This window comes from Nelumbo nucifera, chromosome 8 (assembly GCF_055504915.1).
Source record: "Nelumbo nucifera cultivar China Antique chromosome 8, China Antique-T2T, whole genome shotgun sequence".
Lineage (NCBI taxonomy): Eukaryota > Viridiplantae > Streptophyta > Magnoliopsida > Proteales > Nelumbonaceae > Nelumbo > Nelumbo nucifera.
In genome coordinates this window covers 1,146,244-1,173,221 of record NC_142656.1, presented here as the reverse complement: position 1 = coordinate 1,173,221, position 26,978 = coordinate 1,146,244, and the positions used below count along the sequence as shown (strand labels likewise).

The window sequence follows — 26,978 nt, the reverse complement described above, 5'->3', positions numbered from 1 at the left end:
CTTCTTCTCAATCTCCAACGTTTTCTTTTTTATTTTTTTCCCTTCCCTTCCCTTTCCCACAATTTTTTTTTTTTTTTTTTCTCACCAGACATGTGGAAAGCTTGTGTTGGGTAAACATGTGTTCAGGCTATTCCCGGTGATAGTATTATTAACATTGCAGGGTGAGGGAGAGAGAGATGGAATTCTTCGTAACTACCTACTATGATTCCTGGGTTGTGGTTTTAGACTTTGGATCTCGTGTAATTAAGTAATAAATGATAAATAACCCCGTATATGTACTTAATACATAACTTGTTGACAGCGAGAGGAGATTCTCAAAAGTATATTTAAATATTAAAGAATAAGATTGTATGTAAGCAAAAGCAATAAAATACCACAAAACAATGTGAAGCTAATAAGTAAATAACCCATGTTTAATTCAGTTATGGACAACCGGCATTCTATTGTCTCATGGTTGAGAATATTGGGTATTTACATGTTACATGTTAATGTATTGACTACGGATGTTGAGTTACGTGTATATATATATATATATATATATATATAATTACAAGAAAAGTAAATAAAAGTATATCAAGTATGGTAGGTGGATCTATCTGATCATATATATGTTGATGAGTTAGAAATACTCCTTGTGGAACTTGTTTGGGTTAACTCGCGTGATAGCTTCTTCAGTTCCTTTGCTAAGAAGGGCGTCCCACAGCAAAACACACCTACAATGTAAAAGAAATAATAAAAACTTGGTTTTCTTAAATTGAATTAACATTGTTCTCTCTCTTAACCTAAATAGAAAAATGTTAAATAATATATCTTTTTGTCTACCCTCAATATTAATCCAAAGGAGCATTTATCAGAACACAAAGTGTTGGGATCTCATCAAATTATTATTATTATTATTGGTGTGGTAGTTCTGGTTGTTTTCTAAATTCTAATTAAGAAGTAGTAGTAGCACGTACCGACTCGGGCATGGGGATGCTTTGAAGCTATCCTGGCGAACACTTGTTCCCAATTTGGCCTTGCAAAATGTGTTCTAACCTGAACAATGTTTTAACAAGCAGCAGCATGCATATGCGTTAATGAATGATATAGATAGAAAGGATTAATTCATTTATATATACCCGAGTGCCAGAGAGGATGTCAACGCCATATTTGGCATGGTTTAGAGCTTGCACCATTGTAAGCAGCGTCGACCTCGCGTCCCCTTCTTCATACACACTTGTTAGATAGTTGTGTATCTCGATCACTCCCTGTTTTTTATTATCATTTTATTTATATTACTCAAACATTACATATTTCTACTGGTGGCAGGGGACTGAGACTGACCTCGTTATCCATCTCTGCAATTTCGTTCATCACTCCTTTGAACCATTCAAAAGATCCGGTTTCTCTTTGTCACCCAGTAGAAATGAGCATTGGTAGTCCTCTGTGATTTCTTCTTGCCCATGTCGCTATCTGATGAAAGGAAATTTGGCCTGACCTCGCAGTTACCCGACACGTGGCAGAAACAAGCAACTCGGGACAGTAAAGCACCCGAAGCAAGCACCAAAAGCAAAGTCCAAGCTCGCTACTAAGCCCGAACTCCAGACCGCCCTACTAGGAGCCCGAGCTCCCTACTGGGAGTCCGAGCTCCCTGTTAAGAGCCCGAGCTCCCTACTAGGAGTCCGAGCTCCCTGAAGAGCCCGAGCTCCCTACCACGAGTCCGAGCTCCCTGTTAAGAGCCCGAGCTCCCTATTAGGAACTCGGAGCTCCCTACTGAGAACCCGAGCTCCCCAAGCCTCGCAAAGCTGTGACCCGAGCCGGCCCTTGGCAGCTCGGAACACTCCCCAAACCGGACTCAAAGACACCTCGCTCACTCCAACACTTCGCCTCCGAAACACCAGGCTGATCAAACGTACCTGACGCCAGGGACGTCCGTATCCTTGGGCAACGCACCTGACTGATTTGGGATCCGACGCCTGACAACCGCACTTCAAACGGCCTCCTGCTACCGCCACCTGCCACCGTCGTTACTAACCGTAGAGACGGCTCTGACAAAGGAACAGTGGCGGTTCTGACCGGCCAGAGGAAATGACATCCGAACTGGTAGGAGTTCAGAAGTAATCATGCCCGATCTGACAGAAGCCTGGGAGTGAGTGCGCGAGGTGGTTATAAAAGGCTCCTACCCCCCAGAAACGAGGTATGCTAACTTTTGCGCTATCTGGTCTATCTTGCCTTGAGAAACTCTAACTTGAGCTTTAGAGCCCATACGCCGGGTTCTCCCCGGAGCTTCTCTTTTCCCTCTGTTTCAGGTCCCTGACCACCCGATTCAGAGGCAAGATCGTTGACAGCTAAGATCGGCCGGATCGTGCACCATCAATTGGCGCCGTCTGTGGGAACGCTTCAAAAGGCCTCCCTCAAAAACTTTCATACCCTTTTCTTCTTCTTTGAAAAACTCAAAACTCATGGCCTCATCCAGCAACGCCGGACGCGGCACAGAGACAAACACCACCGGGGAACAGCCCCAAGTTCCCGTGGTGTGTGTTGGGCAGTTCACCATCCCCCTCTCGGTGGATGGAATCCCCAATCTGACTACGCCACAAGCAGTGGCGCTTGTAAGCCTACCTGCCGCAAACATCCCCTTCCCTCTTCCCATCGAGACTACTTTCACTGAACCAACCGCCGTCCCCCTGGCAGCTAGCCAAAATCGGTTGGACGACCTAATGCAGTGCATGAGGGCAATGCAAGCCCAGATGCAACAGTTCCAGCAACACCAGCTTCACCAGCACCAAGTGTTGCACAACCTCTCCCAGTACCACTATCAACAGCAGTTCCCCCAACTGACACCGAACCAACCACTACTTCCACCTCGCCACCCTGCCCCAAAGCCAGTCAAGGCCTCTCCGCAGGATGGGCGCCTCCACCAAGGAAAGGCCTCTAGGCCCCAGAATCCCCCAAACAGCCAGGCCTCGTCCCCAGGCCGGAGAGAAAGAAAAGTCATCCCCGCCTCGCGGCTCGCAGGCGGATCGGGAACCTCGCCCGCGAGATCGGCACCTCGGGGCTCCAAACCGGAGTCCCCACTGGTGGAAAACCGATTCGGCGCACTGGCAGCAGTGGACTACCAGCACTCCGGGCCCATCGAGCTCGGCAACACGGAGGCCAGCAGCGCCAGTACAAGGCCCACTCAGCAGCGAAGGCGCCGTCGAGGTCGACGAACCGCCACCCGCGTCCTGCTAGAGCTCAGAGGCAAAGGCGAGACGAGCTCGGACGAGGTAGGAGTTGCCCCGATTCTCTCAGTTCCTTCCCCTCTCGCATCAGAATTCCTGGCAGTCCCCTTGCCCAGAGATTTCAAGCTCCCGCCCCTAGACAAGTATGATGGGTCCTTCGACCCCAACGACCACGTGGACGCTTTCCAGTCCCAAATGCTCCTCGCCAGAGCCAGCGAATCATGCATGTGCGTGGCTTTCACCACCACCCTCAAGGGGGTAGCCCGCACTTGGTACAGGAACCTGGCCCCTGGATCGATAAAGTGTTGGGCTCAGTTCGTGCAGGTCTTCACTGCACACTTTGTCACCAGCAAACGGTGCCCCAGAGCAGAGGAAAGCATCTTCGGGGTAGTCCAAAGGGAAGGAGAACCCATACGGGGCTACATCAAACGATTCAATGAGGCATGCTTACAGATACCGCGGTTAGACCCCGCGGTGCAGCTCGCCGCAGCAAAAAGAGGGGTGACGCACAAGGAATTCAAGTGGCACATGGTAGCTAACCAGCCCGCGACCGTGGCCGAGTTCCTCAAGCTCGCGAACAAGTTCATGAGGACTGAGGAGGAAATCAACCAAAGAACCGAGGGCGGAAACGAGAAAAGAAAGAGGGACGGCGAGCCCGCTAGCTCGGCCGACCGAAAAAACCCGGCCCGGGACCCAAAACCGAACCAATCGTTCCGAGCTCCCCTGCCAGTTCGGACGGATTACACGCCACTGAACACGAGGTGGACCGAGATCCTAATGACGATCAAGGACGCCCCATACGTGAAATGGCCTCCTCGCCTAAAGGGAAATCCGAACGAAAGAAACAAGAATTTGTATTGTAGTTTCGATAGGGACTATGGTCACAGTACCGAGCAGTGCAATAACCTCCGAGACGAGATAGAGGGGCTCATCCGTCGCGGATACTTAAGAAACTTTGTACAGCACAACAATAATAGCAATAAAGTGGATCAGCCAGGCGAGCACGAAAAGGACGCCCCCGAAACCAGCAGCAGGCCTGCTAAACCAATGCAGCGACAACCTCCGGCAGAAAGGCCAATTCGGGGAACCATCCATGTAATCGTGGGAGGCTCGGTGGTAGTGGGGTGTACATCAGCGGCAGCCCGAACTTCAGTTCGCGAAGCGGTCCTCAAGGAGTGGAACCCTCCGAAAAGGCCAAAGACCGAGGAGCCAATCCTCTTCACAGAAGACGACGCGCGAGGAGTTCGCTACCCTCACGACGACGCAGTTGTTATTAAACTCAGGATCAGCGACTTCGAGGTTAGGCGCGTACTTGTAGATTCAGGCAGCTCGGCGGACATCCTCTTCAAATCGGCGTTTGATCGGCTACAGCTGCCGAGGAGCGAACTAAAACCCGCAAGCACTCCCCTGGTGGGCTTCAACGGAGAGGAAGTCAGGCCCCTTGGAAAAATAACGGTGCCTGTGGAAGTCGGCACGTGGCCTTGTGCGGTCAGACTCAACCACGACTTCCTGGTGGTCGCGACCCCCTCCCCATACAATGCCATAATAGGGCGGCCAATCACGCATATTCTGCGGGCGGTGGTCTCCACCTACCATTTGGCCATGAAGTTCCCTATGGACTTCGGTGTGGGGGTAGCGCGGGGCGACCAGCTCGAGTCCCGCAAGTGCTACGTTGCCGCCCTAAAGGGAAAGACCAAGGCGGCCGGTGACCTCGATCTGGAGCGGCCCACGGAACAAGGCGAAGAACGAGCCTCGCCCACAGAAGAAACAGTCGCGATCCCAACCTCGCCTGCGGACCCAGCTCGCGCACTCCAGATCGGTGCTTCCGTCAAAGAGCCCCTACGGACCGAACTGATAAGTATTTTACTCCAAAATTTAGATATTTTTGCATGGTCTGCAGCCGATATGCCCGGTATTGACCCTAGTCTAATAACTCACAAACTCAACACTGATCCTTTAGTCAGACCCGTTAGACAGAAGAAACGGAACTTAGCCCCAGAGCGCTGGAAGGCGGTCGACGAGGAAGTCGAGAAGCTCCTCGCGACAGACTTCATAAGGGAAGTCCATTACCCGAGCTGGGTGGCCAACCCTGTGCTAGTGAAAAAGGCGAACGGCAAGTGGCGCATGTGCGTCGACTACACCAACCTGAACCGAGCTTGCCCGAAAGACTGCTTCCCCCTTCCTAGGATCGACCGCCTAGTGGATGCGACCTTGGGACATGAACTGCTAAGCTTCCTGGATGCCTACTCAGGCTACAACCAGATCCGGATGGACCAATCCGACGAGGAAAAAACCAGCTTCATAACCGAGTTCGGTCTATACTGTTACAAGGTCATGCCCTTCGGATTAAAAAATGCCGGGGTGACCTTCCAAAGACTTGTAAATAGGCTGTTTCGGCCCCTGATCGGCACAAAGATAGAGTGCTATGTAGACGACATGGTCATCAAAACACGGTTTTCGCGAGAAATAATAAAAGACCTGGACTCTGTCTTCCAAATCCTGCGTCAGTTTAACATGAAGTTGAACCCCAACAAATGTGTCTTTGGCGTCACCTCGGGCAAATTCCTAGGCTACGTTGTCAATCGGCGCGGCATCGAGGCCAACCCGGACAAGATAAAAGCCATCCTAGATATGAGACCGCCTCGGAAAGTAAAAGAAGTTCAAAGGCTAAACGGCCGCATAGCCGCTCTAAGTCGCTTCATGTCCAAGTCGGCAGATCGCTGCCTACCCTTCTTCAAAGCAATCAAAGGCAAAGGGTTCGAATGGACCCAAGACTGCCAGCTCGCGTTTGACGAGCTGAAAGGTTACCTCGCCAGTGTGCCAACCTTAGCTCGGCCCGAGGATGGCGAAATCTTAGAACTCTACCTCTCGACTAACGACGAGGTGGTCAGTTCGGTACTAGTAAAGGAGACAGACCGGGTCCAGTGACCCATATACTATGTTAGTAAAATCTTGCAGGGAGCAGAGACAAGGTACCCGCAGATAGAGAAGCTAGCGTACGCACTGGTGATAGCAGCACGAAAACTCCGCCCGTACTTCTAGGCTCACACCTTCATCGTCCTGACCGACAAACCTCTGAGACAAGTACTACTCAAACCCGAGGTTTCCGGCCGACTGACGAAGTGGGCCATCGAACTCAGCGAGTACGATCTCCAGTACAAACCTAGAACTGCCATTAAGGCCCAAGCCTTGGCAGATTTCATCGCCGAGTGCACGTTTAGCCCCGAAGCCCGTGAACCGGTCGAGCCCGAGATCCCCAGTTCGGGCAAACTCGGAGCCCCCAAACCAAACGAGTCCGAACCCCATGAAGTAGCAGCCAGTGTGGCATCCCTCCTGGTTAGACCAAGCGCGAACTGGGAGGAGGAGCCCTAGATCCTTCACGTAGATGGCTCATCGAACCAACAAGGTAGCGGGGCTGGAATAGTGCTATGTGGCCCGAGCGAAACAAAACTGGAATACGCACTACGCTTTGAGTTCGCGGCATCTAACAACGAGGCGGAGTACGAGGCACTGATAGCCGGGCTAAATCTGGCGCACAAGGTTGGAGCAAAACACATGGTTATTTGTAGTGATTCCCAGCTCGTAGTCAACCAAGTTACAGGCGAATACGAAGCGCGCGAACTCACAATGATTGCATACTTGGCAAAAGTAAAGGGAGCTCTGCTCAACTTCCAGTCACACTTCATCAAGCAAATCCCGAGGTCAGAGAACGCTGAGGCCGACGCCCTATCCCGACTAGCAAGCACGAGCCACAACGCTAGGAGAACCGTGTACGTAGAGGACTTAGCTCGGCCCAGCATTCTCGATGGAGCAGAAGAGGTCGCTTCCGTCACTGAAGCAGAGCCGAGTTGGATTGACCCACTCGCGAGCTTCCTGCTAGACGGAACCCTCCCCACGGACCGCAACGCAGCCAAGAGGGTGCAGCACCCGGCAGCCAAATACGTCATGATAGACGAACGGTTGTACCGACGATCCTACACGCTCCCCTACCTGCGATGCTTATGCCTGGCCGAAGCCGAGTTGGTACTCCGTGACACCCATGAAGGCTTGTGCGGCGGACACCTGGGGGGCAGAGCCCTCGCCCAAAAAGCACTTCGACAAGGATACTACTGGCCAACGATGAAGACAGAGGCAATCGAGCTCGTAAGAAAATGTGACAAGTGCCAGAAGCATGCTAGCATCCACCATCAGCCCGCTGCCGACCTCAAATACCTCACCAACCCATGACCCTTCGCCCAATGGGGCATCGACCTCCTGGGGCCATTCCCACCAGCAACAGGCGGGAGAAAATTCCTAGTGGTGGCAGTAGATTACTTCACAAGAATGGTGCCTAAGTATGGGAATTAGTCAGAACTTCACATCGGTCGCACACCCGTAGGCAAATGGCCAAACATAAGTAATGAATAGAGCCATCCTCCGCGGACTGAAAGCGCGATTGAACCGAGCCAAAGGTTTGTGGGCAGACGAACTACCAAGCATTCTATGGGCACACCGAACCACGGAAAAAACCGCCACAGGTGAGACCCCCTTTAACCTCACATACGGCACCGAGGCAGTAATCCCGGCGGAAATCGAAGTACCTACGTTGCGACTAGAAGCGTACGACGAACAAACAAACGAGGGCGAGTTACGCACCAACCTCGACCTACTGGACGAAGTGAGAGACCTCGCGCACATCCGAACTGTGGCCTACCAACAAAAGGTAGCTGGGTATTATAACGCGCAAGTAAAAAAGAGGAACTTCCGCGTCGGCGACCTGGTTCTCCGTAAGGTCATGGTGCCTGAACCCGGCGTAGGGAAACTTGGACCAAACTGGGAAGGACCCTACAGAGTAAAGAAAGCACTCGGTGGGGGAGCATACGAGCTCGGAACCCTAGAAGGAAAACAAGTACCCCGAGCATGGAACGTTGTCAACTTAAGAAGGTACTACCTATAGGCCACCAAGACAAATACCCCGAAGCCATTTCATGTCAAAAAACAAACTGAAGGACCAAAATGGTCAGTTCGGCAAAAAACATAGCTCGAAGATAGGAGAACCAGTACATGAACAAAAAGCCATTTCATTTCAGAATAGATGTGTACATTCGAAAAAAAAATGTGTACATTTCATTTCACAAGCCAGGGGCTACTTCATCGTTATCAGAAGCCACTTCAACAACACCCGAAGGACCTGCCTCCCCCTTGGAGTCCGGTTTGACATCCGCAGCATTAGCCATTTCTTGAGTAATGCGCGAAGTGGATATGGCGCTAGTGTCGAGCTCGGGGTACGTATTCCGGATCATCCATCGGCTTAGCTTGAAACCCCTCCTGTAGGAGTCTACCATCAGATCATCGAAATCCGGCGAAGCAATGTAATCGCTGACAGCCTTCTTCTTCGCGTCTTCGATGCCTTGAGAGAAGATCTGAGTCCTCTCCCTGATATCCTCCTGAAGATACTCGACCTGGTGCTGTAGGTCCAGCTTCAACTCCGCCATATTCTTCACCACCACTCGCATGGCCTCAGCATCTCTCTGAGACCTCGCCTGCCTAGACTGCGCGAGGCGAGCAGTAGCCTCGGCAGCATGAGCGGCCTCCTCGGTAGCTCGCGCCTGCCTTGAGTATCTCTCCACCTGGTTCGTTAAAGCGTGAATAGAAGAGTTCACCTATCAAAGGAAAAACGGGATCAAAGGAACGAATAGAAGAATAAAAGCCGAAGAACTCTAAAAAAGGGAACACTTACCACCATAGCGTGAGTAACGGCACGGCAGGCCACTTGGTGCAAAGGGAGCTCGGTCCACGCCGCAACTTCCTCAGGAAACATCACCTCCTTACTCCGTTGAAGAGCGTGAACAGGTGACAACACGCTCCTGAAGCCCCCGGGGGCCTCCGAGCTCGACGGCCCAGATCGCGTATGGGCGGACTCGGAGTAAGCAGGAGCCCCAGTGTGCGTGGTTTCGGCATAAGGAGCCCCCGCCGGCTCCTGCGTAGGCGGAACCATCTCGGGCTCCTCCGCCGGATAGTCCGGCACCTCGGGCTCCACACCCTGGGACGGTTCGGCGCGAGCTCGCTTAGCCACCCGTTTTCTCCTCTTCATGCCTTGGAACAAGTGCCCACCTCGGGTCCCTCGAGAGTCCATCGTACCTGCGAAAAGGAGTCCGGCATCAGTAAGACGTCAAAGAAGAGCAAGACAGGATCGCTAGGGAAAGAACCTACCCAAACTCAGGCCCGCAGCAATAAGCTTGGCCTTCGTCAGATACCGTTGACACTCTAGCCCGAGCCGCGCCCATTGCCAGAGGCCCTTCGCCGTCTCCTTATCAAGTGTGACGTCGGAGTCGGGAGCGGCCACCCCCCAGCCGGTCTGAAACGGCCACCCCAGCGCACTTCGCACCCCGAAATAGTCCCGCTTCCACGCCGGGACCTTATTAGGGAGTCCGTGTAAGAGCTTGAAGCCTAGGCGAGGGGACAGGTAGTATGCCCGCCTACGCCCCAGAAGGGGACCCGCTTGCTTTTTCAGCATTAAAATGGAGGAGAAAATCTCCAGATCCCGAGGAAAGTTCTCGTCACAAAATAAAGAGATCGTCCCCACTAAGTTCCTAATAGAGTTCGGGTGAAGCTGGCCGACCGTCACACTGAAGTGGTTTAGGACCTCGACGAGAAGAGGGTGAAAGGGCAGTCGCAGCCCCGCAGCGAGCTGTTCCCGGAAAATCACGATCTCATCAGGACCGTGTTCCCAAGGGAAGCTACCCGTAGGGATGAAGTAAGCGTGCTCCCCGGGCAAGTCGTAGTAGTCTATGAGGGATTGAAGCCCCTCAGGCGTCATAGTCAAAGGACCGAACTGATCTATAACCCGGCCACGACGGGAGGTGGACGCCGACCTACCCGAAGCACCTCGGCCCGTAGGTTCAACCCATTCCTCAGGACCTACATAGGGCTCACTTGAACTACCAGGGGACGCAAACCGATTGGTAGAACCTACATCAGACCCGCTTGAACAGCCCGAACCCTCCGAACTAGACATCAGAGAATAAAGCGGGATTCCGAAAGCACTCACCCGGGAAGAAGACTGAAGGAAGACCGCGAAAGCTCGAACAAGCAAGGAACCTGGGACGCGAGCTGAAGAGCCTGAACGCGAACTGGAACTTAGGCGCGAGCTCAAGAGATACAACAGTAGCACGGACGGGGTCCCCCCCGCGCGCTATTTATATCCACTACGGCCAGAAAGCGACGGCCCAGATCGAAGCCAATCCAACGGCCCACAGCCGCGGTAAACCGCACGTCTTCCAAAACCAATCAGCGCACGTCTCTCCGAAACCGACAAGGCGTCGCGCACGTCTTGTCAGAGGACAGGTGTCGGCACGCGTCTTCCCAAAACTGACGGGGTGTCGGCGCACGTCTCCTTGCATTAAAAGCGTCTACAACGCAACTCCCGAACAACTGCCGTCACAACTCCCAAACGCGCGCCCTTTTTTGAAAATCAAATTAGAGCAAGCGCGCTCAGCATGGACCAAAACCCTCCTGCTACCTTACAAACTCCCCGCGCCAGGACGGGACCCTTGTCGCAGGGAGTGGGGGGCAATTGATGAAGGGAAATTTGGCCCGACCTTGCAGTTACCCGACACGTGGCAGAAACAAGCAACTCGGGACAGTAGAGCGCCTGAAGCAAGCACCAAAACCAGAGTCCAAGCTCGCTACTGAGCCCGAACTCCAGACCGCCCTACTAGGAGCCCGAGCTCCCCACCAAGGGCCCGTGCTCCTCGCCAGGAGCCCGATTTCCCTACCAAGAGTCCGAGCTCCCTACTGGAAGTCCGAGCTCCCTGTTAAGAGCCCGAGCTCCCTACTAGGAGTCCGAGCTCCCTACTAGGAGTCCGAGCTCCCTGAAGAGCCCGAGCTCCCTACCACGAGTCCAAGCTCCCTACTGGGAGTCCGAGCTCCCTGTTAAGAGCCCGAGCTCCCCGCCAAGAGCCCGAGCTCCCTACCAAAAGCCCGAGCTCCCTATTAGGAACTCGGAGCTCTCTACTGAGAACCCGAGCTCCCCTAGCCTCGCAAAGCTGTGACCCGAGCCGGCCCTTGGCAGCTCGAAACACTCCCCAAACCGAACTCAAAGACACCTCGCTCACTCCAACACTTCGCCTCCGAAACACCAGGCTGATCAAACGTACCTGACGCCAGGGACATCCGTATCCTTGGGCGACGCACCTGACTGATTTGGGATCCGACGCCTGACAGCCGCACTTCAAACGGCCTCCTGCTACCGCCACCTGCCACCGTCGTTACTAACCGTAGAGACGGCTCTGACAAAGGAACAGTGGCGGTTCTGACCGGCCAGAGGAAATGACATTCGAACTGGCAAGAGTTCAGAAGTAATCATGCCTGATCTGACAGAAGCCTGGGAGAGAGTGCGCGAGGTGATTATAAAAGGCTCCTACCCCCCAGAAACGAGGTATGCTAACATTTGCGCTATCTGGTCTATCTTGCCTTGAGAAACTCTAACTTGAGCTTCGGAGCCCATACGCTGGGTTCTCCCCGGAGCTTCTCTTTTCCCTCCGTTTCAGGTCCCTGACCACCCGATTCAGAGGCAAGATCGTTAACAGCTAAGATCGGCCGGATCGTGCACCATCACTATCAAAGTGGGAGATGCATTTCTATTTAGCCTGTTTTCCCATGATGATGATGATCTGCTCATCTCCATGTTTGCTGCTTCCTAATTAATTAATTAAGCACTCCATGAATCCCACCAACAAAATGAATATTGTATGCTATAGCATGATGATGCATAATGTGGAAACAAAAAATTAATGCTAAGACATCTATAGTAATTACTTCTTCTTCTTCTTCTTTTTCTTCGGCTGCTCGTATGTTGTCGAGTAAATCTCTGAGGATGCTTACAAAAGGGGTGGCTCCAATACCCAGCCCGACAAGGAGCAATACGTCGTAGTTTTGATAATCCTGCGCCGGAGCCCCGTATGGGCCATCCACTAGCAGCCTTGGTACGCTGCATCGATCCATTTTTTTTTTTATGCAAACATGCATTTCTTCTGTCAGTAATCTTCCAAGGCTATGATCCATCCATCTCAATGATGGGCTCAAATCATCATCACTTTTTTTAAAAAAAAATCATTATTGTAAATTAGTTTACCCTTTCTGATAAATTCTTCCAAGGTGGTCAAACTTGGCTCTACCAATCACAGTCGGGGAATCGCAAGTCTCTGTTAGAACCCGTTTTAAGTCTTCTGTCCAGTCCCCTACAGTCCGGATGTGAACGCTGAGATAATCATCTCGAGGTGCTGAAGTAATGGAAAAGGGGTGCCCGCAGCCATATTCAAACATGTCTATTAATTGAAAGGTAAAAACGAGTGGAATCGCAGAAGAATTTGGAATTAATGTATTGGACTCTTTCCAGACTACGGTTTTGTTTTACGTACTCACCATTCAAGTGGAGAGATTATTGGGCATTTTAGAAATATATATTGCCCACTCTTATATTTAAAACTTTGGGGCTTTGACATGACTAAGCTCAACACACTTCCTGGTAGCACTGAAACCTGTAATAAGAGTGAAAACCAGCTGGAGTAAAAAAAATTCGCCTAAGACAAAATTAAAGTGTGCATAGAGATTACTCAAAGTTGTAAAAAAAATGGAAATAAAACAAACAAATATGTCAATTCGTAGTTCATGTGGTGAAGAGTAGAGGTGCAGTTCAATTTAGAGATTCTCCATCTGGTCTGATATTTCGACTATGATATAGGAAAAACAACTGACTATTGCGTTTGTACAATCAAACAAAACAAGGTTAAATACCTTAAAGATGTTAACCGAGAAATGTGTTGATCTAGATGCTCGTAGGCTTCGCTCGCCTAGATAGAGTAAGAGTAGAATGGAGATGTACATCCATGTCTGGAAAATAAAATGGGCAGAAAACTCTTAGTATCAAACTAAATGCATGGAAGCAGTCGTATATTATATATATGAAGGTTTTTGACATTTCGATAATCGGAATAAGTATGCGTAGCTAATTAATATTAATTACCGTTTTGTTGTACCAGTTGTGGGCTAAGAAGAGGAAGTAACCGTGGACGAGGAGCAAGATGTAGACGAGTGCGAGAAGATGATGGGAGTACCAGAAGACGTTGAAGCCCGTCAATCGGTTCAAGGGTGGCGGGAGACTTACTACATTCTTCCGGAAGTGGTGGGTTGCCAGCGTGAAGGAGATGGCGATGAGAATGAGCATTGCGATACCCGTAACGCCTTCCACACCCTTAAGAAGATCCAGGTAGGTTGGTTTCTTGTGATTAAAATCCGATGATATGAGGGCGAATTGTTGCGCAGTAGAGTTTATGAGGCGGGGAAAGTCGCACACCAGATGGGTACCGACGTGGAGGAGGATTCCTATTACTATTGCGTAGGCGATCATCTGCAAATAAAAAATGCCACCAATGAGGGAGGCCGTTGATCGATCGATGTTGCGCAAGGCGCGCGATCATCATCTTACCTTGTGTAAATTGATGTTGTCGTCCAAGGGAACAAATAGCCTTGCTCTGGTGGAGCGGAGCCTGGTGAGTGTGTTTCGACAAACTGGTAATAAAATGAGAGCCATGTTTAATTTTAGAGTCTCGGCAGCGCCCTTGGCAGTGGTCAAGCAATACCCCATCACTTGGAATGCCGCTTTCTTCCTGTACTGGTTGAACTTGCAGGCAAACAGAGCGGCCATCGCCAGCACCCAGAGCGTGATGACCCATGCCCTTTGCCACTTCTCTAGGATAAGGCACCGAAGAACCTTGCTGTTTATCCTGCGTGCCACTCCCACCTTCTTAGGTTTGATAGTCTCTAGATTCTGGCTCCAACCTACGCTGCTGGCCATGCTCAGGGCTCTGCTGTAACTCATGTACTTGTCTCTTTCTAGAAGCAACGCTTCCAACTGCCACAACTGAACAAAAACAGAGACAACTCCTCATCTCATCACTCATCACTCATCAGGGGATATCTGTTTGTAGATAAACAAATCAACAATAATGCATGGTTTTGGTGGGCTCCTCATTAACTCTGTACCCTATTATAAAAGTAAAACATCCCAATTCTGAATTTAGCAGACATGGACTATGATGATATTACTACTGTTTGTTTGTTAATTTATTTGTTTAGACTTTTGACAATCTATGTACAAAGGTGTTTACTGTTAATTACCGATTACTTGTCCAGAGACCAGAGCGGATGTGTCTAAAGATCATCGAGCTGTTTGGTGGGGAACTGATCGATTTTATGGCCTAATACCAACTTATTTATAGCTTGAATAATAAGACAAAACAGATAACTCCCCCGCGCAAAAGGATGGCAGAGGTCGGGACTTTGTGCTCGTAATTTTCTTAATGAAAGGGCAAGATGGTAGTATGGTTGTGTATATATGCTGTGCATTTACCTCAATGTACCCCAGATTTTCTGGATCCAATTCTTCCATTATTAGAGAGGCGTATTCTTCTGCTTGTTCTTTCAATTTGGACAGCTTGTTTGCAGAAGCACCGAGCTTTATTAGCTGCAAATTCAAAAAAGGAGGTTTTTTTTCTTGGTTAATTAAAATAAAAATAGCGTATTCCGACGAGAGACCCCACCGTCTACCATCGAGCCCCATCCTCGATTTTCTTTTATATGGAGAGGGGGAGAAGAAGAAAAAAATTAAGAGAGCAGTTAAGAAATCTTACTTCCTGTACTTCCTCTCTTGTGATTCTCCCGTCTTCGTTGCTGTCAGCTCTGCAGAAAGAGCAGTCGATCAGCAGAGCCCTAAAACTTCGTTATTATAAATTTCAATCACCATCAACTGATCGAAAAGCTCAAGGTAGCTAGGCTTCAAAATTCTAACAAATTAATCAACGGTGATGTGATACAAATACAAAAAAAAAAAAAAAAAGAAGAAAGAAAAAAAAAGAAAAAAGAAAAAAAAAGAAAAAAAAAAAAAGAAAAAGGGCGATCGGTGGAATCAGTGACACACATGTCAAAGAATATCTGAAGGCGACCGTCAAATCTCTGGTCCGAAACCTGCAACCAGAAGTCATAAAGTTCTTTTGTAATCCTCTCTATCTTTTGACGTCTCCGTCTAGCTAGAGCGTCAAAAATCCCCAACAGCGTGCCTAGTCGAGTGAGCTCATAAGTGCTTTAAATAGCCTTTTGCTTATTCGCCCATTTCGAATGCCCTGTCACACGATAATTATGAAAAAAAATAATTCATCCAAGTACAAAAAAAACTGTAGAGGCGGGACAGGTGGCGTTTGAGCCATTCGAGCAACCATCTACGACGGAGTGAGTATACAGAATAACAAAAGCCGATTGCTAAATTCTTACCGATGCATTGACCGAAGTCCTCTCGGGAGAGCAAACCATCCTTGGCGAGCGACTTGAACCGGGACTCGACTTTTCGCCATAGCTCGGTGGTGTCTTTGTCATCAGTCGTTCTGCTTATGAACCTGAGGCCCGTAAGCGTTCGACGAGCCTTCGACCTCGTCCGTTCAAGTTGAGCTGTGATCTTCCGAGCATCCCGAGCTGAAGCAGTTGGCTCTTCGAACTGAGAGGCGGTTTGCGCCGACGGAGATGCCAGCCACGGGAATTTCTGGCGAATCCTCGACGTAATCGACAAATTGTGTTGGAAAAATGGTGGGGTACTGGTGCAGTGGGAGGAAGCTTGTGCGGATGGCGATGTCAGCCACGGGAATTTCTGGCGAATCCTGGACGTAAACGACAGGTTGCGGTGGAAAAATGGTGGAGAGGAGGTGGTGCCTTCTCCACTCGGTTCTCCGCTTGCAGTGGGAGTGACACTACATACAAGGATGGAATCGTATTCGAGCTCTGGTGTCACTTCCACCAAATCGTGCTGGGTATGTTTGATGAGATCGTCGTGGAAGATGGGTAGCATCGCTCCTCCCATCGAGGGATTCTGGCTCTGGCACTCCGTCAGCCTCAGGGAAATCTGTAATTTGAACTCCTAGCTATTGAATTATATTGAAAACTGGCTCTGGCACATGAATTCAACGCTTGGCAATTGAGATTTGTGGACGAAACTCAATTTTTTGTGGTAAGTGGAATTTCTATATATCCCGTTATTTTACACCTCTATTTTCAAATCAAATGCCAATCCGAATTGTTTAATGAAATTTTTTTTATCGACCCCAACCAAGAGGGAGAGAGGTTTAGCTTTTACGTGTAACGGAAAGCGTTGAAATTCTGCCACGTAGCGCGGGATTCCGCGGGCGTTGTCTGGTTTTTCAACCGGCCGGGTTGGGGGCTGCTGCGTCATCTTTGTACGATCTCTGCATGGTAGCTTGCGAAACGGAAGACAACAGGTCTATAAAGTCTATTAATTCCCCCAAAAAGATGCGTTGTCAAAGCTATGGTCAAATTTTTATTACACTGCCACACTGCGAATTTCTTATTCGGATAAATAACTGTAGCTCAATGCAGATTTCTGAAATTACAGATTTACAATCCCCAGTAGTCTATTAATAGTCCCCTTTAGACTGCACCTTGTCCGTGGATTTAATATCAAACTACGGTCACGATTCATCCTAGCTTATGATGGGATTAAGAATTTTGAGGTAGACTGAATAGTCATTCTCCCGTTTGCAATCCATTGCAAAATTCTGAAATTATAACCCCCTATAATCTAATCTATTAGTAGCCCTCCTATAAATTACATCCTGTCCATTAATTTGATATCAATCGATGGTCATAATTCATCCTACCTATAAACTAGATAACTACCGAGATATTTGCATATAATAAGTAGGCCCCTTGTAATTTATACTGTTTACACAAACTACATTGGTTATATACTATATTATTTTGAGTTGATTATATTTATATAATAATTAATATTAATAATCTAATATCCACTAATTAATAATTTAGGACTGTGTTTGGTTGCAGTACAATTTTATTTATATTAGTATAAATGTATGAAAGCGTAAATAAAAAGAATGAAAAATTTCGTTTCATTTTATTTTTTGGTGTATTTTATTCTGCTTTATGTCTTAATTTATTTTATTTATACTGTAATCAATCAAAATAAGCTAAACTTTGAAACAGAAATAGCTCAAAATTTACACTTGAATCATTTGAACTGTCATTTGCAATAGTGCAAAATTTATTTGCATTGCATCCAAAGGCAACTAAGGGATTTTGATTCTATACTAGAGCAGGATGTGTTTCCTAATAAACATGTAAACTATATTAGGTGTATTCATAATATAACAATGAGTAGCATATTATACTGAATGAAAAGGAAATTGAAATCCAAAAAATAAAAAAAAAGAAATTCTTTCAAAAAGATGATTTGGTCTTTTAATATGTTAATTATAACAGTTTAGTCTTTATAGAAGAGTATATATGCAGCAAGAAGATCAACAAATTCTGGAATTTAAGCTTAGGGTGCATTTGACATTCCTTATTTTAAGGACCTCCTTTTGCTGTTAAAATGCCCTTATTAACACTAGTTTTTTTTTTTCCGTTAAAAGATGATATTAAAAAAAAAAAAAAACAGATTTCTCTATCCTTTGTGTCTCACAAATGCTAGTTGGTCCCAATTAACATGCACTGATCATCATTGCACTTACATATTATGAAAGTCAAACAGATGCCAGAAAAAATGATAAAAGATGCAATTATATATATGAATGATGGGGAGCAAAGATAATAGATTGACAAAATTTACGTCCATTTCACAAAGAAAAATTAAAATTAATGCAATCTTAATTACAAAGGGTGACAATGTAACTGTATGGAACCTTAATTTCGTTGCCTTGTTTGTAACAGATATCCAGAGCCCGGCTGGAGTCTTTCATCCTTTATGAGTGGACTGAAATTGAACTCCAAATAATGCTGAATTTTGGACTTGGAAAAAGTTTGATTAATCCAAAAAATTGAGAGGAATGAAGCATATACATACATATGTAGGTTCTGAGTTCTCTTAGATACAAAAAAAAAGGCGGAGCTAATCTTAGAATAATATATTGTTGTCTATATGCATATATAGAGCGATCAGAAGAATAATTTTTTTCCCCTCTTTACTTGTCTACGGAGTAGTTAGCACTTGCCGCTTATTTATTATTGGGGGTAATCATTATTCATTACTCCCCAGGATATATTAGATAATTAAGATTAATTGGAAACAAATTGAACTTGAAATTAATCTCTTTAATTACCTATTATAATAAATATAAACTATGGCAATTGTTTAAAGCCAAGGATAGGGCTTAGGAGGATGGTCCAATCGCGATTTGGATTTGTTGCATAAGAATCGATATCAACAGCCATGTGAAACAACCCCACATGCCCAAGTGATAACTTAATTGTCTTGGTCGGTTTATGAAAATCTAATTCAGAAGCAATACCCCATTTTGCATACTTGGGCATGCAAATTGCTATTACCAGATATTTTAGGTAGTAAAATTTAACAGGCTGAATTTTCATGTGTACATATTAGTGCAGTAATTAACTACTCTGAACTTTTAAAATTATATATACAGTTAATTACATCTTCATTGGCATATATATGAATAATATCTCTCGATTTATTTAAGATCAATGCCACAATTAACAGAAAATTAACTAGATTATAGAGACAATTACAACAGGACCTCAATCAAGCCATGCCAGCGTTCTCCAAAATTATTGATGTGGTAACTTGATTGATGTTTTATCAAAGCACTGTTCGCTATTTCGCTTTTTGGTAAATTATTTATTCAGGTAAATGTTTCTAAACGACTTATTTGGGTAAGCCCATGAAAATAAGATAATGATCATGTTAGTCATAAAAATCCAATATTAAAAGGGGCATTTTTGTCCCATTAATTTAAATGTTACCAAACTTTTCTTTAGGTGGGAAATTTATTTATCCCCATAAGTGATACTGAGAAAAATAAACTTTCTTTGATCCTCACATAAATCTGAAAAAAAAAACATGGGTTTTTTGGTCAATGGGAATAAAAATCCCAATCCCATTGACCAGCTTTCCCCCTTTCAAAATCCAAACAAATAACGCCCCCCCAAATAATCCATTCCACCCCACATTCTCATCATGCATTATTTGCATCACCATCATTGCATTCTCTACATTCCCATTTCATCTTTCCACTTGAGTCCTTCTATCGCCACTATGAACTCCTCAATATGGAGTTCATCTTTTCATTTTTTTTTTAAAGTTAGGAGCAAAAGGCAAATGGAGGAGACAAAAGGTAGAACTAGGGGTGGCCACATTCTCATCATACAACAACAACAACAACAACAACAACAACAATAATAATAATAATAATAATAATAATAATAATAATAATAATAATAATAATAATAATAATAATAATAATAATAATAATAGTAATAGTAGTAGAATATAAAATATTATATGTATAATGTTTTTATTTTTATATATAATAATAACTAATTACTTTAATTCTTATTTTTATAAATATCAAATAAACATATTTTTATATATAATTTTTTATTTTTATAAAACATTTTTCTCAAATCAAGCTCCAGCTGAACCAAATTCAAGCTTACGAGTTTTTGACTCGAGCCAAGCTCGAACTCAAGGTTGTAGCTCGAACTAAACTCGAGCCTCGTACTATTTTCGTGGAGATATGGGGTGTCGAACCCCATACCTCTCGCATGCAAAATGAGCATTCTACCATTTGAGCTACATCACCATCACTCTTTCTAAGATATAAATAGACCATGGAAAGGCAAAAGCACAAACAAAAACCAAAAAAAAAAAAATCAGAATCAGATAGTTTCCTGCTATTTAATTTTAGTAACTTTTGGGTTTAGCGACTTTAGGGTGGAATGAAATTAATTTCACTTCTATTGAAAAAAATTAGAGTGATTACGCTGATCTCCATACCCACCCTAGTTACAACCATCCTTCGTTAAAGCAGCTTTCCAAGGGATGATTACAAGCACACAGTAAGTGTTACAATTCCATACTTCCATTATTTAGTGAACTTATGAGCTTAAATCACTCAAATTACATTCATCATTTGCAATTAAATTGGGTTATCTTTGTTGGTGTAAGACTTATTTCCAAGAGCAGGTCTATGAGCTTCAGATTTAAGCTTTTCAAAGTGGTTTAAATTTGAATATTGATGATACGTGATCTAAACGCTCCCTGTTAGAGGACAGTTCGAATGTCAAGCTAGTGATGTCGCCTAATCGTGCTATAAAACAAGACAGTCAGAGTGTTTCGGGGTGCTTTACTTGGTGTGGGCACTCCGATGCTTAAGTTAGCAATGGAAATTTGAGAGAGCTGAGAGTTTAATAATAATGGAATTTGAGAGCTAAATCGCGCTTACCTTGTGAGGCTAGAGGCGAAGCTTTTATATAGGCAAGCTGTCGTGGGTCTCATGATGCATGTCCGAGATCATCGATCCGTCTAGTTTGGAGTTAGTTTCGTATTTGAAGATGAACTCTGTGTAAATTGATAAGGCTTATCTAGATCCATTCGAATCGGGCAGGATGAAGATAAGATCCATTGACATATGCCATGATCCCAAGAAGATCGAAGACGGTTAGCTTTTTTCTAGAAGGAGGTTATGTGACACCTTGGCAGGTCGGTGAATATAGTGAGCTGCTCAGGTCTCGGTATAGCTAGGTGGTCTGAGGTGCCTTAAGTGACCAAAATCACTGAGGTGTATGAAGTTGTTGTAGTGTCACCAAATTAGGATATTACTCCATGTGTCGTCACATCATTGATCAGGCCAAATTATCTCTCATCAAATATAATGCCATATTAAGTAATTTTATTTAAATTGATAGCTTGGGTGATTATTTAACTTTAATGTTGGGGCTTGACGATGAAATTAATAAAACATATCATATGAATCCAACATATAATAATTAGTATCTTATATGCGATGGTGTGATAATTCTAATCAAAATATAATACTGCATTTCATTTCTTATGGTTGTTCTTCAAAAGAGAGGCTACAGTGGGGATGCCAAACAGAACAAGGCATGGATTTAAACAAAAAAAACCCAAAATGAATATTTTGGGTATGTTTCATTGGGTGTGGATGATACTTTTATGTGTAGTCAATTACAGTATTATACATCACGGAGGATAATTGAGAATCTATATAAATATTTATATAAATATATTAAGCTGAAATGTATACGTGAGAAGGCCTGGCAAGGAGGAAAATGGAATCTAATAGTATTTTCTGCCTTTCTTTTTTCATAGAAATTATAAGAATACCACTCTATACCAACTTTCTTTCTCTTAATTTTTTTTTCTTTCAAATTATATGAATGCCACTCTCTCCTACCAACTCTCTCTCTCTTTCTCTCTCTTACAAATTACAAGAATGGCATCTCTCTCTCCTTGTAAATTACAAGAATGCCACTCTCTCTCTAACTGAGGGAGACCTCAACTCGGCATCTCGGCTGCTAGGGGATCTGCAACCAAAGGTAGTCGAGTTCGAACCAAGTCGAACTCGAACTTTTGAGCTCAAGCTCAAGTCTCTAATTCAAATCGAGGTCGAGCTAGATGACACCTCAACCACTGGGGGAGACATCGGCTTGGCACATCGGTCACTGAGAACTGAGGGAGACTTCAGCTCGACACCTTATCAACCAAGGGAGACTTTAGCTCGACACCTTTCATGCTGGGAAACCTCAGCTCGACACTTCACTAGTTGAGGGAGACCTCGATTTGGCACCTCAGCAATTGAGGGAGACATCGGTTCGGAATCTCAACTGTTTGAGAGACCTTCAATCAAAGATAGCTGAAGTCAAACTTTCGAACTTTTGACTTGAACCGAATTCAAATTCAAATTCAATTCTCTAATTCAAATCGAACTCAAACCTGATAATTTATAAGTGAACCATTGCAAACGCAAGACCCCTCCGCTAGTAATAAGTGTAGAGGCACGATGCATTACTACATGTGCCACTTTATAAAAAAGAATAAAATATGTTCTTTAAACAGTTAAAATAAGGGAGTAGGTAGGTGGCTGGGTGGCTATCAACTTATTAGTTGGCATTTAATAACATTTCTGGTCTGGTGTACCTTGTGGCATGTGGAGTGTGGACATATGTTTTGATTTTTGTCGGATTTGAAGATTGAAACATCCACCATACATATATCCGACGATTCCAACCATAATTTCAATTTAACCAAACTGGAATTCTTAATCCGGGCCTTGGGCTTTAGGTAAGATTGATTCAAATTTTGGCAAAAATTAAGCCCAAGCCTAATTCATGAGCAGATTCATACAGAAGGAAGCCAACTTAGCAGGCTCCTACAGCCACACATTTTCAATATCTCTTCTACTTTTTGTGACTATGTCATGGGGGATGTTCTGCATGTGCGACTGTAGTGTCTTTGTGGCGAGGATGCCTTAGCATCTTGTGGTCAGCATATTTTTATTGCGCTTTATGCCAGCTAGTGTGCTGGTAAAGTCTTAATTAACTGGTTGTAACTTGTAAGGGAGATCTAGGATTAAGTCATGTATTCATGAGGGGTTTTGATTGGTCAAAGTTCTTTTGGGTATTATACCTTTCTCTCATTATGGATTTTCTTCTATTCTCAAAGACTATGGTGATGGATTTATTAAAAAGAAAGTCTATAAGGGGGGTATTTTCAAATCTGAATTGTTTTTGTTGTTGCCAATTCTAAGAGAAATCAAATCCATCTGATTTGAAAAAAATGTTGATAGTTAAAATAAAAAACAGAGAAAACATTTTCTTTGTTATACACATGGTTTTTAAAACTGACCCGGTAATTCTGACAACAAAAATAAAAATAAATTAAAAAAATTGTAAAATGGTCAAAACCGTTCGAACAATTAAACGGACGGTTCAACGGTTTATTAATCAAAATCAACAATTTTGGGGAAAAAAGCGGTTTTGGGGAAAAACAAAACCGGTCAAGTGACCGGTTTCTGGTTTTTTCGGTCCGACCGTCTGGTTTTGAAAACCATGGTTGTATATATATATATACACACAAAATGTGACTTTATTTTAAAAACAATCATTTTGATGGTTTCGAACACATGAATTGGTTTATTTGAAACAAAATCCTTTTGCTTTTCAAAAATCAAAATAAAAATGCGGTTCAAGAACGTGTTTTTATATTTTGTTGATATATGACAATTTCAAAAACGAATGAAAGTATCAACGTTTATATTACAAAATACCCCCTAAATTTATTGAAAATGAGAAAAGAAAAGAAGCATAATAAAATGTCATCAAAGGAAAACATTGTAAATAGAGGAACGCCGAAGGTATATTAGTGGGCTGGTATTTTGGTCCCTTATTAGATGGTCCGTCCAGTTAAAGCCAGAGCCCGGTTATTATGGGTCAGGATTGGTTTAAATTCTTTTGGGGGATCGGAGGACTCGGCCCAACTATTGGGATTTCCAGCTCAGATTAATCTCAAGCGCAATTCTACCACCTTGCAACCGTGAAAAGTTTTTGGGCACAACAAAGGAGAGTATTAAAGTGGTTCCAGACGGCCAGTGGACCTGGAAATCAAAATCTCAAAAGTCAAAATTATCACCAAATGGTCATGGCTGGAAGGACGACTGGGCGAGAGGAAGATGGATAGATCAAGTTGAACAAAACTGAAATTCTGATGCACCCTAAATCTTACATCTTAAAATGGTTGATTTAGAATTAGTAATATCTTTAAGACAAAACTATTTATAATTCATAGATAATTTAATGGGCAGTTTCTAGAGTAAAGGACATACCCTCTTTATGCCTGTTGTATGCTTAAACGAGAGGAATACAAAATTTTAATAAGAAGCGGCATTCGCTCTTTCTGTAGATAGTATAGTATAGATAGATTATTATGGAGAAATCATCATGTGGTTTATCCCCCTAATTTGCTTTATTAATGGAGTTGTTGAGAAGCAAGAAACCTGTGTTTGATGATACAGTCCTGCCAAGATAAATATTCATCTAAACGGACGGCCAAAATCGGTGATTAATGTTTAATGTGAAAAGAAATTGAGAGGGAAAAAAAAGAGAGATGTGCCGATCGTGATGATTTTTGTTAGTGGGATCCACTAATTTTATATTTCATTATATTGACATAAGTTTGATGATACATAGGCGAATTTACAAAAGTCAGGATAAAGCCAAGGGAAGAAGAAAAAAATATATGTACAGAGAAAAGTAAGAAAGAAACAAAGAAAAATAAGATCCAGCAAGGTAGCTGGGGTGGTGGAGAGGAGAGCTAGCCAAGCCGTCGCTGAGCAAATGCCAAATGATAGCTTCTCCTCTCCTAATTTCTCTCTTTCTCTGCTGCTCTGTCTACTCTATCCAAAACTCCAAAGAGTTTCCATTGGCACATTTTGTTTTATTTATAGTAGATAGATAAATAGGTAGATAGATAGATGATATTTGCAATGGTTCTGGTTCTCTATATACAGTAATACAGAAACATCGTGCCGATTCTTCAACAAAATCGCCGCTTCCTCTCTCAACGATCCAGCGCGCTTATCACTACCCTGTTTCAGCCAAGGAAACTCCATTACAAGACATAAATTTAAGCTGTGGAAACACAGATGAGAGAGAGAGAGAGAGAGAGGCACACCAGTCGTAAACGGTTGGGCTTCTAGGTTGTGCGCGTTCGAGCACTTCCGACGTCGATTTCCTTCTCATCAATCTCCTAAAATCCTCTCCCGGCGTAGCCGCTGCAAAACAACAACAACAACAACATCGAAAAAACAAGTTAAGACTTTGAAGTAAATCCTTTTAGAACCATGTGGAAGTGGGAGCAATCCGACTTCCTTCCCTAACTATGAACAATCAGGGGAAAGAAAGCTAACGTACGTGAGAACGGCGACCCAGGAGTGTTAGAGCCAGCGGGAGAAGAGGGGACGGAACCCGAATCGCCGGAAAAGTTGCGGAATTTGGAGTTGGTCTTGATGATGGTGATGCTCCGAGATATTGGAATATCGTCGGTGATAAGTGGAGGGGGTCGTGAGGCTGAGAAAGAGTCGTACTTTCGTAGCTTGCCGAGGCCCGTTTCGGGTTTGGGACCGGCGACTATATCGTCCCAGAGCTTATCGAGGAAACCCATATCTATTGTAACAAATGTAATACCGGAGGAGGTCGGAGGTAGCCCGATACAGATTGTTACAAAGAGAGGGAGGAAGGAAACGAAGTGGGAAGATATCGGATACGGAAAATGGTCGGAGATTTCTTCCAACCAGGGGGAGCCAGGGGATTTTATAGCCAGCGAGAGAGAGAGAGAGGAAAAAGCCAAGGAGATGATATTATTGTTATAACGTTCCGACGGCTGATCTCTCTCCCGTTCATCTGCTCGGCTCATGTGGGTGTGGCTCTCTTTCCATCCAATAAATTATGTTTATTTTTAGCTTGCCTAAGAAAAGCTACTAATTCACCCTTCGCCCCTGATTTAAAGTTTCACATTTCCCCCTCTTACGTTTTAGTTTGTCTAATTACATCCGTTTAGTTTGGCACCCTCACTGTTTTCCTTTTTACTGCATTTTATTAATAGAAAGGAAGAAAAACAGAAAAAAACAAAAATCAAACAGGATAGAGTCCAGATCTGCTTCTCACAGATCGCGTCTCACACCGATCATCCAGCATGTCTTGGCCACTCATAAGGAGCATCTCCCATATTTGTATTTATTATTTATAGAAAAATATTCTTAATACAGGATGAAATGTGAATGTGAGGCATGCCCTGCGAGTAATATGTCCCAATTTATGATGATAGCCCTTCTCTAAAGGTATTTATATTTATTATTTATACAAAGATGTTCTCAATACATGACTGGATGGGATGTAGATAACCCTTCATGATGATGATGATAATCCTTTGTGAGGAGCAGATGCGAATTCATGAAATAAGTAAATGAAGAAGAAGAAGAAGAAGAAGAAGAAGCCAGAGTTCCATGAAATAAGTAAATGAATCTCCTCACCCTATGATTTGCTTAAGGTCTCCAATCTGCATGAATGTTATATGGCAGAAGACATAATAGGCATGAAGCCTCATCCTTGCACCTTCTTTTTTTTTGACAATTTGAATATGTTTTCCTTGTTTTCTGAACAGCTGAATATATTTTCTTTTAATAAAAGTTGTCCATTTCAAATGTTTGAGCTTAAGACTTTGCATTAAGTGGGTTTCACCGGTAGTGCAAAAGGTTTGGTGCAGACAGCCAGTATTATTTGAGTTTAACATTTTGATTGTGTTTGTGAAATGAAAAGGAACCCTTGATGACCTTTTTATTTCATTTTGCTTAAAAGGGGTGGTTTTAGGTAAATAATGCAGAAGCCAAACGCAAAGGCTAAGCGGCCCGAGCCGAAGGGGCGAAGAAGCCCAATTTTTCAGGGAGCTGTGCCTTGACCAATGACCAGGTCTTCCTTCAGACTCTCCACTCTAACCATCCTTGATTTTTTCATATTTGAGATTCAGTGTCTTACTTTATGTTAATTGTAATATCATCTCTTAAAATTGTCATATCATTGCATTTACACCCCTTCTGTTAAAATCTTCTAACAGAAGGGGCAAAATGACAGGAAGCTCCATTCCATGACGTTTTGATTTTCTCTTCTTTTTTTTTGTTTATCAAACAATCAAATATCTGCCACCACTTTTCCTTTGCGGAGAGCAGACGCTACTATTTCAGTTTGGTGGAACTATTGATAAAAAATACCCTTCCCTTCTTGGCTCTTAGTTTGTTTGTGGTGTAAATACAAATCGATATAATTAAATACTTCAATCCGATTTTGTTTGCGTTTGGATGATATCAAAAATCAATATAAAATTCCGTTCATATCAAGTTTTAT

At 44.4% G+C, this 26,978-nt stretch overlaps 2 protein-coding genes across 2 annotated transcripts; both read right to left on the bottom strand.

Annotated features, from left to right (window-relative positions):
* Window positions 1-406: 406 nt before the first annotated feature.
* LOC104600787 (respiratory burst oxidase homolog protein E-like) lies at window positions 407-16,092 on the bottom strand. Its single transcript, XM_088892979.1, has 11 exons — window positions 15,513-16,092; window positions 15,163-15,301; window positions 14,876-14,924; window positions 14,596-14,709; window positions 13,672-14,106; window positions 13,210-13,593; window positions 12,981-13,076; window positions 12,319-12,724; window positions 12,003-12,174; window positions 957-1,035; window positions 407-713 (listed from the first exon to the last, which is right to left on the bottom strand). The coding sequence occupies exons 1-8, from the start codon at window positions 16,090-16,092 to the stop codon at window positions 12,605-12,607; spliced, it is 1,917 nt and encodes a 638-aa protein (XP_088749105.1). The 3' UTR covers window positions 407-713; window positions 957-1,035; window positions 12,003-12,174; window positions 12,319-12,604.
* An 8,112-nt stretch (window positions 16,093-24,204) lies between these two features.
* Window positions 24,205-25,446, bottom strand: LOC104600480 (Dormancy/auxin associated family protein). Its single transcript, XM_010263431.3, has 3 exons — window positions 24,993-25,446; window positions 24,754-24,853; window positions 24,205-24,667 (listed from the first exon to the last, which is right to left on the bottom strand). Exons 1-3 carry the CDS (start codon window positions 25,240-25,242, stop codon window positions 24,640-24,642), a joined length of 378 nt encoding a protein of 125 aa, XP_010261733.1. The 5' UTR covers window positions 25,243-25,446; the 3' UTR covers window positions 24,205-24,639.
* Between the last annotated feature and the right edge of the window lie 1,532 nt (window positions 25,447-26,978).